We start from the raw sequence: 20,425 nt of genomic DNA, 5'->3' as shown, positions 1-20,425 counted from the left end.
TTATGTATCCAAATGGGTGGAAGCTATTGCAACACCCACTAATGATACTAAGACAGTGCTGAAATTCCTCTAGAAACACATCTTCAGCAGATTTGGTATCCCTAGAGTACTAATCAGTGATGGGGGCACTCATTTCTACAATAAATAGCTTTACTCTGCTTTGGTTTGATATGGAGTTAGCCACAGGGTGACCACTCCATATCATCCACAGACAAATAGGCAAGCTGAAGTCTCTAATAGAGAACTTAAAAGAATCCTGGAACGAACTATGATTAACCGTAGAAGGGATTGGGCAAGAAGCTTGGATGATGCTCTGTGGGCATACAGAACAGCATTCAAGACTCCTATAGGGACCTCTCCATACCAGCTTGTGTATGGAAAAGCCTGTCACTTGCCAGTGGAACTGGAACATAAGGCCTATTGGGCAACCAGATTCCTAAACCTTGATGCCAAGTTAGCTGGAGAAAAACGATTGCTCCAGTTAAATGAGCTAGAGGAATTCAGACTCAATGCTTTCGAAAATGCAAAAATTTACAAAGAGAAAGCAAAAAGATGGCATGACAAGAAACTGTCATCCAGAGTCTTTGAGCCAGGGCAGAACGTTCTGCTGTTTAATTCTAGGCTCAGATTATTCTCCGGGAAATTGAAATCCCAGTGGAGAGGACCATATGTGATTACAGGTGTATCACCATATGGTTACGTAAAGCTTCAGGATAATGATTCTAACAAAAAGTTCATTGTTAATGGACAGAGAGTCAAACATTATCTTGAAAGCAATTTTGAGCAAGAATGCTCAAAACTGAGACTTGATTAAAGCTCAGTAATAGTCCAGCTAAAGACAATAAAGAAGCGCTTGCTGGGAGGTAACCCAGTCATGAGTTTGTTTTATTTGTAATTTTAATTTTAAATTAGATAATACATTTCAGTGAATGATACAGAGTTACAGAAGGATTCAGAGGATAAAACGGCAAAAAGAAGCTCACTGGTGCGAAAAAGCCAGTAAAGAGCTGTTTTGGGCATTGAACGCCCAAAAGAAGCATCTATTGGGCGTTCAACGCCAGTTGAGATAGCCATCTGGGCGTTAAACGCCAGAAAGAAGCATCTTCTGGGCGTTAAACGCCAGAAAGAAGCATCTTCTGGGCGTTTAACGCCAGATTTACAACGTCCTGGGCGTTCAGAAAAATGCCCAGTGACAAAGGAGTTCCAACTGGGCGTTAAACGCCCAGGAGAAGCTACAAATGGGCGTTAAACGCCCAAAACATGCAGTGTTTGGGCGTTTAACGCCAGGATTATGAGGAGGAGGTGAATTCGTTTTCAACTCAAATTTTTTCCATTTTTCATATTTCAATTCATGATTTCATGCATAAACATGTTACAAACTCTCATCTTTCAATTCCAAAGATTTTAATCCTAATTTTTCAAACCCTTTTTCAAAGATATCAAATGTATCTTAATTCATAAACACAAATTCTTTTTAAACCCCATCCAACTTCTTTTCAATTTTTTTTTCAAAACTCAATTATCTTTTCAAATTCATCTCAAATCTTTTTTTTAAATAAAAAATTCAGAGTTATCTTTTTCAAATATCTTTCATAATTTTTCAATTTTAAATTACATCTTTTTCCTATCATACTTATCTTTCACAAATCATATCTTCTATCTTATCTTTTTCAAAATTTTTGAAAACCCACCCTCCCTCCCTTTAAATCCACATTCGGCCTCCCTCCTCTCTTCCAACATTCGACATTGGCTCTCCTTCTATCCCTCTCATTTCCTTTCTTTTGCTTGAGGACCATTAAACCTCTAAGTTTGGTGTGTTTATCCGTGATCACTAAGCCATACCCACTAAGATCATGACTCCTAAGGGAAAACAAACCACTCCAAGAGGCAAGAAAGAGAATATTCCAAAACCACTTTGGAATCAAGGAAAATTCTTAACCAAAGAACATTCAGACCATTACTACAAAATAATGGGTCTAAGGTCAGTGATCCCGGAAGTTAAATTCGATCTGAAAGAAGACGAATATCCGGAGATCCAAGAGCAAATTCGAAATAGGAGCTGGAAAATCCTAGCTAATCTTGAGACAAAGGTGGGAAGGAACATGGTTCAGGAATTCTACTCTAATCTGTGGTAAACAGACAGGCAGAGATTAGCTGGAGCCGCCTTCTATAACTATCGAACTCTGGTCAGAAGAAAGATTGTTCACCTTCATCCTGACAAAATCAGGGAGATCTTCAAGCTACCTCAGTTGAAAGATGACCCAGACTCCTTTAATAGGAGAATGATGAGAACACATAAGGGCTTCGATGAAACTCTAGAGGACATATGCCTCCCTGGAACCAAGTGGACAACCAGCACAAAGGGTGTTCCAAATCAACTCAAGAGAGAAGATATCAAACGAGTCGCCAGAGGCTGGCTGGACTTCATTGGGCGTTCTATACTGCCCACTAGCAACCGCTCTGAAGTCACCATCAAAAGAGTATTAATGATCCATTGCATTATGTTGGGAAAAGAAGTGGAAGTTCATCAGTTGATTTCTTATGAACTTTACACAATTACAAACAAGAACTCCAAAGATACCAAATTGACTTATCCAAGCTTAATCTCTATGCTATGTAAAGATGCTGGGGTGAAGATGGGAGTAACCGAGTATATCTCAGTTGAGCGACCAATCACCAAAAAGTCAATGGAAGGACAACAGGTGCAGGACGACCCCATCAAGAGGAGAGCACAGGAGTTCCTCCCAGAAATCCCTCAAATTGAATACTGGGAGCGTCTTGAAGCATCTGTCACCAAGTTTCAAGAAGCTATGGAGCAATTAAAGGAAGAATAGCAAAATCAAAATAGCATGCTTTGCAAACTACTTGGGGAACAAGAAGAGCAAAGGCGTGACTTGAAGGAACTGAAGTGTCAAAAGCTATCTCTGGAAGGACCAAGCACCCCACAGACTAGAGGAACATCCATTTTCCAAAATAAAGGTTGTTAAGTCCTAATCTTAGCTTTAACTCTGTGATAATTGTTCTTATTAAGAAAGTTACCTTAGAAGCTATATAGGAGTAGCAGTAATTAGTATTTCTATTTTGATTTTATCCCTAATTAAGTTATAATTCATTTTTTTCATCATCATCAAACATAAATAAAATAGAAGATTTTTAGAATAAAGAGGCAATATTTTTTCGAGTTCTTAATAAGGAAAATTCTAACTATTTATATGTGGTGGCAATATTTTTTATCTTCTAAATGAATTCTTGAATAGTGCATATTTTTTATATTGAATTTTATGAATGTTAAAATTGTTGGCTCCTGAAAGAATGATGAACAAGAGAAATATTATTGCTGATCTGAAAAATTATGAAATTGATTCTTGAAGCAAGAAAAAGCAATGAAAAAAAAAGCAAAAGAGGTAGAAAAAGCCAATAGCCCTTTAAACCAAAAGGCAAGGGTGAAAAGGATCCAAGGCTTTGAGCATCAATGGATAGGAGGGACCAAGGAAGTAAATCCAGGCCTAAGCGGCTAGATCAAGCTGTCCCTAACCATGTGCTTGTGGCATGCAGGTCCAAGTGAAAAGCTTGAGACTGAGTGGTTAAAGTCGTGATCCAAAGCAAAAGAGTGTGCATAAGAACTCTGGACACCTCTAATTGGGGACTTGAGCAAAGCTAAGTCATAATCTGAAAAGGTTCACCCAGTTATGTGTCTATGGCATTTATGTATCCAGTGGTAATACTGGAAAATAAAGTGCTTAGGGCCACGACCAAGACTCAAAGTAGTTGTGTTCAAGAATCAACATACTAAACTAGGAGAATCAATAATACTATCTGAATTCTGAGTTCCTATGGATGCCAATCATTCTGAATTTCAAAGGATAAAGTGAGATGCCAAAACTATTCGGAAGCAAAAAGCTACTAGTCCCACTCATCTAATTAGAATCTGAGCTTCACTTAAAATTCTGAGATACTATTGTTTCCTGATTTCTTTTTTATCCTATTTTATTTATCTAGTGCTTGAGGACAAGCAACAGTTTAAGTTTGGTGTTGTGATGAGCGGATATTTTATACGCTTTTTGGGGGTAATTTCATATAGTTTTTAGTATGTTTTAGTTAGTTTTTAGTCTAGTTTTATTAGTTTTTAGGCAAAATTCATATTTCTGGACTTTACTATGAGTTTGTGTGTTTTTCTGTGATTTCAGATATTTTCTGGCTGAAATTGAGAGAGCTGAGCAAAAATCTGATTCAGGCTGAAAAAGGACTGCTGATGCTGTTGGATTCTGACCTCCCTTCATTCGGAATAAATTTTTTGGAGCTACAGAAGTTCAATTGGCACGCTCTCAATTGGGTTGGAAAGTAGACATCCAGGGCTTTCCAGAAATATATAATAGTTCATACTTTGTGCGAAGATAAACGACGTAAACTGGCGTTTAATGCCAGTTCCATGTTGCATTCTGGCGTTGAACGCCAGAAACAGGTTGCAAGTTGGAGTTAAACGCCAGAAACAGGTTACAACCTGACGTTTAACTCCAGAAACAGCCCAGGCACGTGAGAAGCTTAAGTCTTATCCCCAGCATACACCAAGTGGGCCCCAAAAGTGGATTTCTGCACTATCTATCTTAGTTTACTCATTTTCTGTAAACCTAGGTTACTAGTTTAGTATTTAAACAACTTTTAGAGACTTATTTTATATCTTATGACATTTTTAGATCTGAACTTTGTACTCTTTGACGGCATGAGTCTCTAAACTCCATTGTTGGGGGTGAGGAGCTCTACAGCGTCTCGATGAATTAATGCAATTATTTCTGTTTTCTATTCAAACACGCTTGTTCCTATCTAAGATGTTCATTCGCACTTCAATATGAAGAAGGTGGTGATCCGTGACACTCATCATCATTCTCAAACTATGAATGCGTGCCTGATAACCACCTCCGTTCTACCTTCGATTGAATGAATATCTCTTGGATTCTGTAATCAGAGTCTTCGTGGTATAAGCTAGAATCCATTGGCAGCATCCTTGAGAATCCGGAAAGTCTAAATCTTGTCTGTGGTATTCTGAGTAGGATTCAGGGATTGGATGACTGTGATGAGCTTCAAACTCATGAGTGTTGGGCGTAGTGACAGACGCAAAAGGATCAATGGATCCTATTCTGACATGATCGAGAACCGACAGATGATTAGCCGTGCTGTGACAGAGCATTTGGACCATTTTCAATGAGAGGATGGGAAGTAGCCATTGACAATGGTGACGCCCTACATACAGCTTGCCATGGAAGAAGCCTTGCATGTTTGAACGTAAGAAAGTATTATGTTGCAGGGATTCAGAAGACAAAGCATCTCCAAAACTCCAACATATTCTCCATTATTGAGTAACAATTACTTATTTTATACCCTTTCACTTTTTACAATTGAAACTAAAGGACCCTATTGGTATCCTGACTAAGAATAATAAGATAACCATAGCTTGCTTCAAGCCAACAATCTCCGTGGGATTCGACCCTTACTCACGTAAGGTATTACTTGGACGACCCAGTGCACTTGCTGGTTAGTTGTACGGAATTACATAGTGTGAGTGTAATTTTCGTGTACCAGATATCCAATCCTCACCTATCGAAAGGCCAGCTTACCTCTATGGTGTGGAGCTCTTCGGCCGGGGTCTCTGAGAGGGTGGCATGTTTCTGACAATTATCACATGCCTTAACTTTCAAGATGCAGTTCCTTTTTATCGTCGGCTAATAATATCCTGTTCGCAAAATCTTTGCCGCCAATGCTCGGCCACCGATGTGGTTGCCACAGACCCCTTCGTGCGTTTCTGCCATGACATCCTCGGCCTCCTCCTTGTTGATGTATTTGAGGAGTGGTTGGGAGTGTCCTCATCTATACAGGGTATTTTCGAGTACTGTATCGAAACTTGCTCTTATTCGGAAGAGCGGCAAGTTTGGCTCATCGTCTGGTACGACACCTGTGTTGATGTAGTTGAGAAAAGGTGTTCTCCAATCTGGTACCTGCATGATGCTTAAGATTGTGTCCTGCTCAAAGTTCAGTTTGTTGAGTGTTAGTTGTGATAGGGCCGGCGTGCTTTCCGCCTGCCTTGTTGTAGCTAACTTGGATAACACGTCGGCTCTGGTGTTTTGTTCTCGGTTTACATGAATAATATCAAATTTACTGAATTTTGAGATGAGATCCTTTGTTATGAGCCAATACTTATCTAACAAAGGATCTTTTACCTGGTATTCGCCCTTGATTTGATGTACTACAAGTGATGAGTCGCAGTAGACTGTTATCTGAGGTATTCCGAGTTGCTGGCGAGCTTCAATCCTGCTAGCAGAGCTTCATATTCTACTTGGTTGTTACTTGCGTTGAAGCGGAATTGTAGTGATTGTTCGGCTATCACTTTCTCTCCCTCTTTTAGGAGTACCCCAGCTCCGCTCCCTTCTGTGTTTGATGCTCCATCCACATGTATACTCCAATTTGCTGCTGTGTGTTGTGTCTCGTTAGTCATCTCCGACATGAAGTCGGCGAGTATTTGTGACTTCAGAGCCTTTCTCGACTCGTATTGAATGTCGAACTCGGATAGTTCGATTGACCACTTTATTAATCATCCGGCAAGCTCGGGTCTGGTTAGTATCTCCCTTAGTGGTTGGTCTGTTCGTACTATGATTGTGTGGCTTTGAAAGTGATGTCGCAGCCTTCTTGCCGTTGTGACTAGTGCCAGCGCTAGCTGTTCTATCTTCAGATACCTTGTTTTTGTTGGCTGTAATATCTTGCTAATGAAGTATACAGGGTTTTGCTTTTTTCCTGTTTCCATCACTAGGACCGAGCTTATGGCATGGTTAGATACTGATAAATACAAATACAACGGTTTACCTGCCTCTAGTCTCTGAGTATTGGAGGCGATGTTAAAAGCTGTTTGAGTTCTGTGAAGGAATTTTCACATTCTTCTGTCCATGTGAATTTCTTGCCCTTAGAAAATGTTTGGAAGAAATGATAAGATCGGTTGGCTACTGCGGGTAGGAAACATGATAGGGCGGCTATTCTGCCTGCTAATTGTTGAACTTCTTTTACCGTTTTTAGGCTTGCCATGGTCAGCACTGCATTACATTTCTCTGGGTTGGCTTCTATACCTCGTGAGGTTAGCATGAAGCCAAGAAATTTCCCTCCTTGGACTCCAAAAGCACATTTGTCTGGATTGAGCCTCATGTTATATGCTCGGAGTTGGTTGAAAACTTCTACCAAGTCATCACAGTGTACCCTTGTGTAGGCATTTTTGCTACCATATCATCCACATAGACTTCCATATTCTGGCCTATCTATTGTTGGAATACTTTGTCCATTAGTCTTTGATATGTCGCACCTGCATTCTTTAAGCCAAAAGGCATTACCTTGTAACAAAAATTTCCATGTCCTGTTATGAAAGCTGTTTTGCTTTGGTCTTTTGGATGCATCATAATCTGGTTGTAACCAGAGTATGCATCCATAAAACTCAAGGCTTTGAAACCAAAAGCGTTATCAACTAACTTATCAATGCAAGGTAATGAATATGCATCTTTAGGGCAAGCTTTGTTTAGATTTGTAAAATCGATGCACATGCGCCATTTACCTGAACTTTTCCTTACCATTACCACGTTTGATAGCCATGTGGTGAAGCGGATTTCTCTGATGAAACCTGCGTTGAGAAGCTTCTCGGTCTCTTCAAGTGCTGCTTGCTTTTTCTCTTCTCCGAGGTTTCTTTTCTTTTGCGCCACTGGTCGGATTGTTTTGTCGATTGCTAATCTGTGGCAGATGACTTTCGGGCTTATTCCCGGCATGTCGTCTGGTGTCCATGCGAACAGGTCGACATTCTGGCGCAGTATGTGTATAAGTCTTGTTCGTTCGTTCCCTTCCAGTGCTTCTCCGATGTATGTGTATTGCTTTTTATCTGCTGTTAGTGTTAATTGGTGAAGATTGTCCATTGGCCGAGGTCTTTCTCCGAGGTCTTCTTACGAGTCGAGATCGGCTAACGTCATGGTGTGGGCCGAGCTATGTATGGCTTGGACCTGGGGCTGAGCTGTCTCCCTCGTATGGGCTTGCTTTAGGCAGGCATTGTAGCACTGCCAAGCTTCTTGATGGTCGGCGTACACTGTAGCTATCTTATTTTCCTGTGCTGGAAACTTGACACACAGGTGTAATGTGGACACCACCGCTCTGAATATATTCAAGGCGGGTCCCCCAATTATAATATTATAAGGGCTATAACAGTCTGTTATTAGGTATTGAATATCAATGGACTTCGACATAGGGATCTCTCCCATTGTGGTCCTTAGCCATATATGTTCCATGATGGGGACTCTCTCTCCGAAGAACCCAATTAGCTCTCCCGAGGAAAGTTGTATCAGTTTTTCTGATAATTTCATCTTTTTAAAGGTAGAATAAAATAAAACATTAGCACTACTACCTGGGTCCAGCAATGTTTTCCTTACCAACAGCTCTCCGACCTGGATGGAAATTACCACGGGGTCGTCGAGGTTAAGGCTTGCCGATCTGAAGTCTGCTTGGTTGAAGGATATCGTGATGTCTGGGTCTTTGTTCTTCTTTAGCTGTAGGGTTCCCTCGATTGCCAGCATCGCCCTGTAGCTTCACTTTTTGGCCGAGCTTGTTTCACCTCCGCCTGCGAACCCTTCCGATATGTGGCTAATGATTCCTCTCGGTGGGTCAGGAGTTGTCTACTCTTTTTTGTTATTGTCTGTCACTGTTTGTTTGCTCTCTTCCCTGTCTGAGTTTCCTCTTCTGGCTTTCCGGCTTTCGACATATTTGTCCAAAAGGCCTTGGTGCGCCAGTTTTTCTAGGAGGTCCTTTGCGACAATGCAGTCGTCCATGGTGTGGCCGAACTTCTGGTGGAAAGCACAATGCTTGCCCCTATCCACGAACTTTTGATCCTGGTAGTTCCCTGCTCGAGCTAGTGGCTTTATGATTTTGGCATTGAGAATTTCTTTGATGATGTTTTCTCTCTTGGTATTGAATCTGGTATATGTGTTGTATTTCGGTGTGAGCTTGGAAGGCTTTTTAGTATCCCTGTTGCCTGGTGATCTGAAAGTTCTTTCTTCATCTCTCCGATGTGGTTGTTTGTCCGATTTTTGGGCCTCGCGGAGTTCTTCGATCTCCATTTGACCTGCCGCCCTTTCCCGGAATTCTTCTAGTATTTTTGGTTTTGTTATAGCAATGGTCTCCCGAAATTTGTCAGGTCTGAGGCCAGCCTTGAGGGCATACAAGTGGACAGCCAAATCTAGGTCTTGGATCTCCATAGTGGCCTCAGCGAACCTGGTCATGTAGTCCTTCAAGCTCTCGTGCTGCCCTTGTTTGATGGTGTCGAGATAATCTGATCCATGTACATATATCCTTGACGCAGCAAAGTAATCAATAAATGACCTGGCTAGATCCTCAAAGGAGGAAATTGAACCTGCAGACAGCTTAGAAAACCATAGTAATGCAGCACCATCGAGGTAAGTAGGAAATGCCCGGCAGAGGACGGGCTCATTGTTAGGACCGTTGAAGAACATCATGGATTGGAACTTCTTCACGTGGGCTCGGAGATCTCCGAACCCCTTATATGGTTCAAGCGCGGAGGGTAGTGCAAAGTTCTTTGGCATCTGGTAATTTGTGATCTCCTCGGAGAAGGGGTTGTCGAGGGTGAGCTTCTCCTTTGGCGGGGTGATGTTTAAGGGATCTGTGGTGCCTTGGGCCAAGCTTTTGGAGCTTTCTCCAGTATTTTGCGTAGATAGCTCGGCTATCCTTCGCACTTCCGCCTGAAGTTCGGCGATTCGGGCCAGGAGCTCAGCTTGTGTGAGTTGCGGACTTTCCTTGTCAACCATGTTCGAGGATTGGGAATCCTGAAAAATAGAGTAGAAGACTAAACGAAGGAAAAAGTGGGGTTAGATGTATTCGGCCCTACGGTGGGCGCCAAGTGTTTCGTCCTGGCTCTAGGGTGGCCGAGCTTTAGCTACTTCGAGCAAGCGACTGTCGAAGAGGAAGAGCTATACGTCGGCCTGAATCGAACACCGCGGCAGGAATACCTGCAAAAGATACTCCGACGCTCAAGTCAATAAGGATCTTAAGTAAACCAGTCAAAATAAGGAATAGAAGACTGAGAGTGAGAGAACCTGACTCTTGGCCGAGGATACTAACTCGGCTTTATAGGAGTTATTTTACCGTTTATTGTGGATAAGTCCTACTTTGTAGGTTGGTTATGATATTTCTGTTTTAGGTTTATTGAGTACGTTTCTTATTTTCGAATGGGTGAGGCCGATCTTATCTGCCTGCGTGCCAAATTTATCGGGCAGCTGGCGTGAGGCCGATCTTAGCTGCTCACGTGCCGAGTTTTTTGGGCGGTCGAGGATAAGGGTGACGTATCACTAACCAAGTTGTTCTTTCTATATATAATTCCTAAATATCAAATGAAAAGTAGATAAATCAACGTTTTGAAATCTCAAATATAAAATACTTATTAATTCACTTTTTATTTAGTAAGTAGAAATTAATGCAACATTTAAATTAAATATTTTTAGAAAACTATTAAAATACATTTTAGTAATTAAATCTTGTATATCTGATTTGAGTTTGAAATTGTGTGTTTAAAATTCTCTTTTTTACTTTACTAAACTTGGTATAAAAGGAAATTGTATATTTTAAGAAAATAAATATAATCATTTTGAGATATAATTATTTATATATGTATTTTTTTATCATTTTAAATTTTTGAATAAGTAATTTAATAATAATGTTCGGTTGTTCGGGTCCCGGACAGATCGGACGTGTGGGTGGATAGGTGAGGACGCCTTAGCCCTGGTCGCGCTGGTTGCGGGTTTGCCGAGCTGGCGAGCACTCGTACTGGTGAATGGACGAGGGGGGGTGCCACCTGCAAAGACACTCCGACGCCTAAGTCAGAAAATGTGCAGGCGGGAAAAGTGGTATGGAAAAGTGACGTACCTCGGGGGAAGAGCCAGTCTTCCCCTTATATACATGTCAGTAGTGGGCCCCTTGTGAGGACAGGCCCATATTCCCAAGGACAATGTCCTGCAGCCGCGTGTGGGTCGTACAAGACACGTGTCCGGGTCGTTCGAAGGGCGAGGAGACAGGTCGGGTGGAGCTCGGGCCAGGGTTGACCCGTCGGGTCTTTGGGCCGGGCCGTAACAGTGCCCCCACGCGCCAATGGTAGCCGTGGGAGCTATCAATGGCGTGTTGTCTCGTTTCTCACTTGGGATCGTTTGGTCGGTTGTTCGTGACAAGGACGCGCCCTTTACGCGCGTGCCCTTTGGTTGCGCCAGCAACCGTTTTGTCGCATCGCTCCTCGTGCCGAGTATTAAATGCTCATAATGGGGCGTAAAAACCCTGGCTGAAAAGACCGTTCTGCCCCCAGTCGTTTCGCGCTTCCTGGGGTAGTTTTTAAATAGGTCAGTTTAAACACTCCTCTCTTTCTTTTGTATCTTCCCTTTTCTGCCATCTTCTTGCTCCCAAATCTCATCATTTCTCTGCTGTGCCGTTTGTGCGCCTCTCCTTTCGTGCCTTTCCTTAACACTGCTCCGTCGTTCTTCCACTAATTCAGGTAACTTTCGAATCACCCTCTCTTTTATGCGTTATTTTGCATGTCTGTTGTTTGTTTTTTTGCTGTTGTGTGGCCTTTCAATGGCGGTTATGCGTGTTAGAGGGGGAGCCATTCCAGGGTAGGCTTTTCCCTGTCCACCTCTAGTGTTTTGTCCTTAGTTGGGGAGTAGTGGTGTGCTTGAACTGAGCAACCGATCTACCGATCTCTTAGACTAACTGGATGATCCCCCCGTGTAGGTATGGCTCGCACGGTCTCCCGGGCTTCCGTCAACCCCGCGGCGTATGATCCTTATGCCTGGGTCGTTTCAGACGTGAAGGATTCGCCCAACCAAATGGGCGAGGAGGAGCTCACCGAGTTCCGACAAGCCGAGTACCTGTGTGGGGGAACTGACGAGGAAGCCAATTATGACGTCTTCGTCCCGGCCCTTCACGAGCGCCTGTACGAAATCAACTTCCAACCTCGCCAAGTCGCCGACTGGATTTGGTTCTACAAGGCCATGTTCACCCAAGTCGGAGTTCGTATCCCGTTCTCAGCTTTTCAAATGGCGCTTTTAGGTCGAATTTCCGTTTCGCCGTCGCAGTTGCATCCGAACAGTTGGGCCTCGATCCGCTGTTTCGAGATGGTTTGTGAATACCTCGAACTGCCGGTGTCTATAGATGTTTTTCTCTTCTTTTTCACCCTTACGAACCCTTCGAATGAGGGGAAGCACAAAAAGGGGTTCATGTCCTTCCGGTCTGCCCAGGGTCGGAGGATTTTTGGTCTGTTTGAAGATTCTTATCATGGGTTCAAGGACAAATACTTCAAGGTCCGCCCTGTCAAAGGTCGTCATCCCTTCTGGTTGTCGCCGGAGGGAGTACGGCTCATCCCGACCTATTGGAGTTTCGGGGCAGGGTCTAATACATTTATTAAGGTAACTTATAACGGCATGTCGGCGGTGGACAAGCAGATTGCCGAGGTGTTGATGGCCGTTTTTGGGAAGAATCAAGTGAATCCCCACCTCCTTATGGGTGACCGGGAGTCCGGTCGTAATTATATTTGTGAGAACTTGTGCTTTGCTCTTTACCTTTTTGCTTTTGCTTGATATTTTGTGGCGACTAACCGATCTCCTTTGCTTTCCTGTAGTGGAGATGTCTGCGTCGGTGACGGGCCTTCCCGACTTGTTTCAAACTTTCCTCTGCGGCAGCGATGACGAAGGGGATAATGACAAATCTGCTGCTGAAACGTCTGCGATTCCTCCAGAGGACAAAACTGCTTCAGGACAGGAGGTCGCGGTTGACGGAACCGGGACCTCGGCCCAAGCTGCCCAGGCCGAGGGCGAGAAAACGGTTCATGCCTCTCCCTTTCGCGAAGTAATAGGCCAAGGAGGTTCGACGTCTGCCCCTGAAGTCGACGATGGCGTGGAGGTGGTCCCTAACCCTAAAAGGAAAAGGAAGGCGTCCTCCAGTCCCGAGGGGGTCCTCACCGTCATGGAGAGGAACTTTGATGCAGGGAACTTCATCGATACCCAACTGATCCCTGGTACTGAGGAGTACTTCCACGAGTCTTCCCTTGCCGGGCAAGCGAGGTGGATGTACCGAACCCTTCTGCGGGGTGCCGTGATAGCCCGGAAGGCCGAGTTTGAGCTGTCTGGGATGGAGTCCCTTCGCAGGAGGTTGGAGGCTAGTGGGAAGGCTAACAATGAGTTAAAGAGTGAAGTTGAAACTCTCCGGGAGCAGTTGACCCAGTCAAACGAGAAGCTCGATGCCGCCGAGAAAAAGGCTACTGCTGCCGAACAGAAGGCTACTGCCGCCGAGCAGAAGGCCACAACTGCTGAGAATAAACAGAAAGAGTCAGCCGCATCGGTGGAACGTTTGGTCGAGCGTGAAATGGCTTTGGAAAGTCAGGTCGGCGCGGCGCAGAAGCGTGTGGCCGAAGTTGAGAAAGAGAAGCAGGCCGTGGAGGCCGAACTGTCAACATGGAAGGCGAAGTATAAAGACGTCGTCAAACAGGGCAAGGGTGCGATCTTGGCGACCGAAGAGGCTCTTAAGGCCCAGGTCAAAGTCATTGCTCCCGAGTTTGATACGTCGGCGATTGGTGTTCTTAAAGTCTTCAGGATGGCAAAGTCGTCGACGCCCCCAAGAAATGAATCTTCTGTTTACAGTTTTTGTCTAGCCGCTTTGTTTTGACTTGTAAACTATTTTGGTTTTAGCCGTTTTTGGCTTGTGAACAATTTGATGTTAGCGTTTTATTTTGGCTTGTGATCAATGACCGTTTTAATCGTTTGCCCAAGTTGTCGTGATAAACTTCTTATTCGTCTGGTTGTATTTCCGTTTCTATTAACCGTTTTTGGTTTATTGTCGTCACTTATATCAATGGCCCATGGCCTTTCGCGTAGTCGTTACGATTGTGGTTGGCGGGTTCCCGGGGTGATCAGTCCCGGGGACGCGCGTCGTCGTTGGACGTGGTGGTTTATCTGAAAAATTGAATGGCAAAATAGGAGAGAAAATTTGCACAAGTATATCTTATTCGGTAACCACATAAAGGACTTGAAAGTTACTATAAAGTTCAAATGACAAATTAACTACTTAGCTAGATTAGCCGGCATGGCGTTCCGTCCTCTAGGAGTAGAATCTTCTAAGGTTGTCCGCGTTCCATGTCCTTGGGACCTCCTTGCCATCAAGCTTTTCTAACTTAAAGGCTCCTTTTCCCATCACCTTTTTGACTCTGTAGGGGCCTTCCCAGTTTGCCGCTAGCTTGCCCTCTCCGGGGGTCGGTAGGCCGATATCATTCCGCCTTAGGACGAGGTTGTTTGGCTCGAATTCCCTCTTGAGCACTTTGGTGTTATAGCGCAGAGCCATTCTTTGTTTTAGCGCCGTTTCTGTCAAATGGGCCATTTCCCGGGCTTCATCTATCAGGTCCTTTTCTACGGTTTCCTCTACTCCTTTCAAAAGCAATCGCGGACTCGGTTCACCGATCTCTACGGGTATTACTGCATCCACCCCGTACGTTAGTCAGAAAGGAGTTTCCTTGGTGGAGGATTGCTCGGTTGTTCGGTAAGACCAGAGGACCGATGCTAGCTCATCGGCCCAAGCGCCCTTTTTGTCGTCCAACCTCTTTTTTAGCCCTGAAAGGATAACCTTGTTGGCGGACTCCACTTGTCCGTTCGTCTGAGGGTGTTCTACCGAAGAGAACCTTTGCTTTATGCCCAGGCCGTTGAGGAACTCTATGAACTTCTTATCAGTAAATTGCGTGCCGTTGTCGGAGATGACGACTTCCGGTATCCCGAATCGCGTTACCACCTGCCTCCACATGAACTTCCTGCAGTTGGATGAGGATATGCTGGCTAGCGGTTCGGCTTCTATCCATTTGGTGTAGTAGTCAATTGCGACAATGAGGTATTTGACTTGCCCCGGGCCGACTGGGAAAGGCCCTAAGAGGTCGACTCCCCACTGAGAGAATGGTCGAGAAGTCGTCAGCAAGCTTAACTCGGAGGCCGGCGCCCTGGCAAAGTTGGTGTTCTGTTGGCACTTTACGCATTTTTTGACGAACTCTTTGGAGTCTGCCATCATCGACGGCCAATAGTATCCGGCTCGGATTAGTTTCCTCGCTAGGGCCTTGCCTCCGATGTGGTGCCCACAGCAGCTGATGAGCGGATAATTTGTACGCTTTTTGGCATTGTTTTTAGTATGTTTTTAGTATGATCTAGTTAGTTTTTAGTATATTTTTATTAGTTTTTAGTTAAAATTCACTTTTCTAGACTTTACTATGAGTTTGTGTGTTTTTCTGTGATTTCAGGTATTTTCTGGCTGAAATTGAGGGATCTGAGCAAAAATCTGATTCAGAGACTGAAAAGGACTGCAGATGCTGTTGGATTCTGACCTCCCTGAACTCGAAGTGGATTTTCTGGAGCTACAGAAGCCCAATTGGCACGCTCTCAACGGCGTTGGAAAGTAGACATCCTGGGCTTTCCAGCAATATATGATAGTCCATACTTTGCCCAAGATTTGATGGCCCAAACCGGCGTTCAAAGTCACCTACAGAAATCCCAGCGTTAAACGCCGGAACTGGCACCTAAATGGGAGTTAAACGCCCAAACTGGCATAAAAGCTGGCGTTTAACTCCAAGAAGAGTCTCTACACGAAAATGCTTCATTGCTCAGCCCAAGCACACACCAAGTGGGCCCGGAAGTGGATTTCTATGTCATTTACTCATCTCTGTACACCCTAGGCTACTAGTTTTCTATATATAGGACCTTTTACTATTGTATTTTTATCTTTTGATCATGTTTTTATGATTGAACCCTCTTTTGGGAGGCTGGCCATTCGGCCATGCCTAGACTTTGTTCTTATGTATTTTCAACGGTGGAGTTTCTACACACCATAGATTAAGGTGTGGAGCTCTGCTGTACCTCGAGTATTAATGCAATTACTATTGTTCTTCTATTCAATTCCGCTTGTTCTTTGTCCAAGATATCACTTGTTCTTCAACTTGATGAAGGTGATGATTGACACTCATCATCATTCTCACCTATGAACAAAGTGACTGACAACCACTCTTGTTCTACAAGCATACAAGGCTCTAGTGAATATCTCTTGGATTCTTTAACCGGAATCTTCGTGGTATAGGCAAGAACTGATGGCGGCATTCAAGAGAATCCGGAAGGTCTAACCTTGTCTGTGGTATTCTGAGTAGGATTCAATGATTGAATGACTGTGACGTGCTTCAAACTCCGAAAGGCGGGGCGTTAGTGACAGACGCAAAAGAATCACTGGATTCTATTCCGGCCGGACCGAGAACCGACAGATGATTAGCCTATGCTGTGACAGAGCATCAGGGACGTATTTTCACTGAGAGGATGGGAGGTAGCCACTGACAACGGTGAAACCCTACACAAGCTTGCCATGGAAAGGAGTAAGAAGGATTGGATGAAGACAGTAGGAAAGCATAGAGACGGAAGGGAAGGCATCTTCATACGCTTGTCTGAAGCTCTTACACCAATGATATACATAAGTATCTCTATCTTTATCTTTATGCTTTATTCGTTTATCACTATACCCATTTGAGTCTGCCTGACTGAGATTTACAAGGTGACCATAGCTTGCTTCATACCACCAATCTCCGTGGGATCGACCCTTACTCGCGTAAGGTTTATTACTTGGACGACCCAGTGCACTTGCTGGTTAGTTGTGCGAAGTTGTGTTTATGCCATGGTATTGAGCACCAAGTCTTTGGAGCCATTACTAGGGATTGTTTATGTTTTGAAAAGTATTGATCACAATTTCGTGCACCAAGTTTTTGGCGCCGTTGTCGGGGATTGTTCGTGTATGGACAACTGACGGTTCATCTTGTTGCTTAGATTAGGTATTATTTTTCTTCAGAGTTCTTAAGAATGAATTCTAGTGTTTCAAGGTGATGTTCTTATCATCACCAAAGCTGATTGATCATCATCAATTTAGCTCTTGAATGCAATGTCCTGCTGAAGCTTAGCCGGCCATGTCTAATTCCTTTAGACTAAAGCTTTAGACTAACATTGCATGATTCCTGGAATTCTCATTAAGAAGTTTGATACCTTTATTTTCCTTTTCACTTAATTTTCGAAAAAGCACAAAAAATTTACAAAATCATAAAATCCAAAAATATTTCTTGTTTGAGTCTAGAGTCTCATCTTAAGTTTAGTGTCAATTGCATGTTTCTGTTCTTATTGCATTCATGCATGTGTCTTCATTAATCTTCAAGATGTTCTTGATGATTTCCTTGTTTTGATCTTTGAATTCTATTGACTTGAGTGTTTTGTTATTTCTCATGAGCATTCTCATTTTGTTAGTGTCAATAGTATACAAACTGCTAAGTTTGGTGTCTTGCATGTATTGTTATTTGATTTTAGTTACATTTTGATTATTCCTCATTATTAAAAATCCAAAAATATTTTTAATTTGTGTCTTTTCAAGTCAATAATACAGAGAATTGAAGATTCAGAACATACTGCAGAGGAATTATACAGAAAAAGCTGGGCATTCAAAAATGCCCAGTGAAGAAGACAGACTGGCGTTTAAACGCCAGCCAGGGTGCCTGGCTGGGCGTTTAACGCCCAAAAGGGTATAGTTTTGGGCGTTAAACGCCAGAATGTGCACCATTCTGGGCGTTTAACGCCAGGATGGCACAAGGGGGAAGATTTTGTTTTCAAAATCAATTTTTTTCAAGTTTTCAAAGTTTTTCAAAATCAAATCTTTTTCAAATCATATCTTTTCAATCAAATGTTTTCAAAATCAATTTCTTTCCTTTTTCAAAGATACTCACTAACAATTAATGATTTGATTGAACATTTTTTGTCTTTTCTGTTGAGAAAGGTTTTATGTTTGAATCATATCTTTTCTTGTTAGGCAAGTCATTAATTTTTAAAATCAAATCTTTTTAAAATGTTTTTTTTTTAAATTGTTTTCAAATCATATCTTTTAAAATTGTTTTCAAATCATATCTTTTCAATCATATCTTTTTAAAACCATAATTTTTCAATCATATCTTTTTAATCACATCTTTTCAAAATAGTTTTCAAATCATATCTTTTTAATTTCTAATTTCAAAATCTTTTTCAAAAATCACTTTACTTCTTTCCCACTTTTGTTTTCGAAAATCAATTAGTGTTTTTCAAAATGTTTTCAAAATCTTTTACTTAATTTTCGAAAATTACTTCTCTTCTTCTCACATCCTTCCATTTATGGACTAACACTATTCCTTAATGCAAAATTCGAACTCCATCTTCTTTGATAAGTTCGAATTTTCTACTTCTGCCTTCTATTTTTCTTCCTCTGACACCTCAAGGAATCTCTATACTGTGACATAGAGGATTCCATATTTTCTTGTTCTCTTCTCTTTCATATGAGCAGGAGCAGAGACAAAGGCATTCTTGTTGAAGCTGACCCTGAACCTGAAAGGACCTTGAAGCGAAAGCTAAGAGAAGCTAAGGCACAACTCTATATTGAGGACCTAACCGAATTCTTCAAAGAAGAAGAACCTATGGCAGCCGAAAACAACAACAATGCCAATAATGCAAGGAAGGTGCTGGGTGACTTTACTGCACCTACTCCCAATTTCTATGGGAGAAGCATCTCTATCCCTGCCATTGGAGCAAACAACTTTGAGCTTAAGCCTCAGTTAGTTTCTCTAATGCAACAGAATTGCAAGTTCCATGGACTTCCACTGGAAGATCCTCATCAGTTCTTAGCTGAATTCTTGCAAATCTGTGACACAGTCAAGACTAATGGGGTTGACCCTGAGGTCTACAGACTGATGCTATTCCCTTTTGCTGTAAGAGACAGAGCTAGGACTTGGTTGGACTCACAACCTAAAGAAAGTCTAGACTCATGGGAAAAGCTAGTCAATGCCTTCTTGGCAAAGTTCTTTCCACCTCAAAAATTGAGTAAGCTTAGAGTGGAAGTCCAAACCTTCAGACAGAAGGATGGAGAATCCCTCTATGAAGCTTGGGAAAGATACAAACAATTAATCAGAAAATGTCCATCTGACATGCTTTCTGAATGGAGCATCATAGGTATTTTCTATGATGGTCTCTCTGAACTGTCCAAGATGTCCTTGGATAGCTCTGCTGGAGGATCTCTTCATCTGAAGAAGACGCCTACAGAAGCTCAAGAACTCATTGAAATGGTTGCAAATAACCAATTCATGTACACTTCTGAAAGGAATCCTGTGAACAATGGGACAAGTCAGAAGAAAGGAGTTCTTGAGATTGATACTCTGAATGCCATATTGGCTCAGAACAAGATATTGACTCAACAAGTCAATTTGATTTCTCAAAGTCTATCTGGAATGCAAAATGCACCAAGCAGTACTAAGGATGCTTCCTCTGAAGAAGAAGCTTATGATCCTGAAAACCCTTCAATGGAAGAGGTGAATTACCTAGGAGAACCCTATGGAAACACCTATAATTCTTCATGGAGAAATCACCCAAATTTTTCATGGAAGAATCAAGAGAGACCTCAACAAGGCTTCAACAACAACAATGGTGGAAGAAACAGGTTTAGCAATAGCAAACCTTTTCCATCATCTTCTCAGCAACAGACAGAGAATCCTAAGCAGAACCCCTCTGACTTAGCAACTATGGTCTCTGATATAATCAAAACCACTCAAAGTTTCATGACTGAAACAAGGTCTTCCATTAGGAATTTGGAAGCACAAGTGGGACAGCTGAGTAAGAAAATTACTGAACTCCCTCCAAGTACTCTTCCAAGTAATACAGAAGAAAATCCAAAAGGAGAGTGCAAGGCCATCAACATGGCCGAATTTGGAGAGGAAAGAGAGGAAGTGAACGCCACTGAGGAAGACCTCAATGGGCGTGCACTGACCTCCTCTGAGTTCCCCAATGAGGAACCATGGGAATCTGAGGCTCAAAATGAGACCATAGAGATTCCATTGGATTTACTTCTGCCTTTCATGAGCTCTGATGAGTATTCTTCCTCTGAAGAGGATGAGTATGTCACTGAAGAGCAAGTTGCTAAATACCTTGGAGCAATCATGAAGCTAAATGACAAGTTATTTGGAAATGAGACTTGGGAGGATGAACCTCTTTTGCTCACCAAAGAACTGGATGACTTGTCTAGGCAGAAATTACCTCAAAAGAGACAAGATCCTGGGAAGTTTTCCATACCTTGTACCATAGGCACCATGACCTTCAAGAAGGCTCTGTGTGACTTAGGGTCAAGTGTAAACCTCATGCCTCTCTCAGTAATGGAGAAGCTAAGGATCTTTGAGGTACAAGCTGCAAAAAAATCTCACTAGAGATGGCAGACAACTCAAGAAAACAAGCTTATGGACTTGTAGAGAATGTTTTGGTTAAGATTGAAGACCATTACATACCTACTGATTTCATAG

At 42.7% G+C, this 20,425-nt stretch overlaps 1 protein-coding gene and 1 non-coding gene across 2 annotated transcripts; both read right to left on the bottom strand.

Annotated features, from left to right (window-relative positions):
• Positions 1 to 8,687: 8,687 nt before the first annotated feature.
• On the bottom strand, positions 8,688 to 9,833 carry LOC130933826 (uncharacterized). Its single transcript, XM_057863433.1, has one exon. The coding sequence runs from the start codon at positions 9,831 to 9,833 to the stop codon at positions 8,688 to 8,690; it is 1,146 nt and encodes a 381-aa protein (XP_057719416.1).
• Positions 9,834 to 18,961: 9,128 nt separating this feature from the next.
• LOC130937642 (small nucleolar RNA R71) lies at positions 18,962 to 19,065 on the bottom strand. Its single transcript, XR_009068852.1, has one exon. It is a non-coding gene; the product is annotated as a small nucleolar RNA R71 (small nucleolar RNA).
• Between the last annotated feature and the right edge of the window lie 1,360 nt (positions 19,066 to 20,425).

The sequence above is a fragment of the Arachis stenosperma genome, chromosome 6 (genome assembly GCF_014773155.1).
Source record: "Arachis stenosperma cultivar V10309 chromosome 6, arast.V10309.gnm1.PFL2, whole genome shotgun sequence".
In the NCBI taxonomy this organism is placed as follows: Eukaryota; Viridiplantae; Streptophyta; class Magnoliopsida; order Fabales; family Fabaceae; genus Arachis; species Arachis stenosperma.
Note: the sequence above shows the minus strand (reverse complement) of the source record. Positions and strands in the feature narration are given on the sequence as shown.

Excerpts from the sequence above, each read along its gene's own strand:
- LOC130933826 (XM_057863433.1), bottom strand. The coding sequence starts at position 9,833 with ATGGTTGACAAGGAAAGTCCGCAACTCACACAAGCTGAGCTCCTGGCC.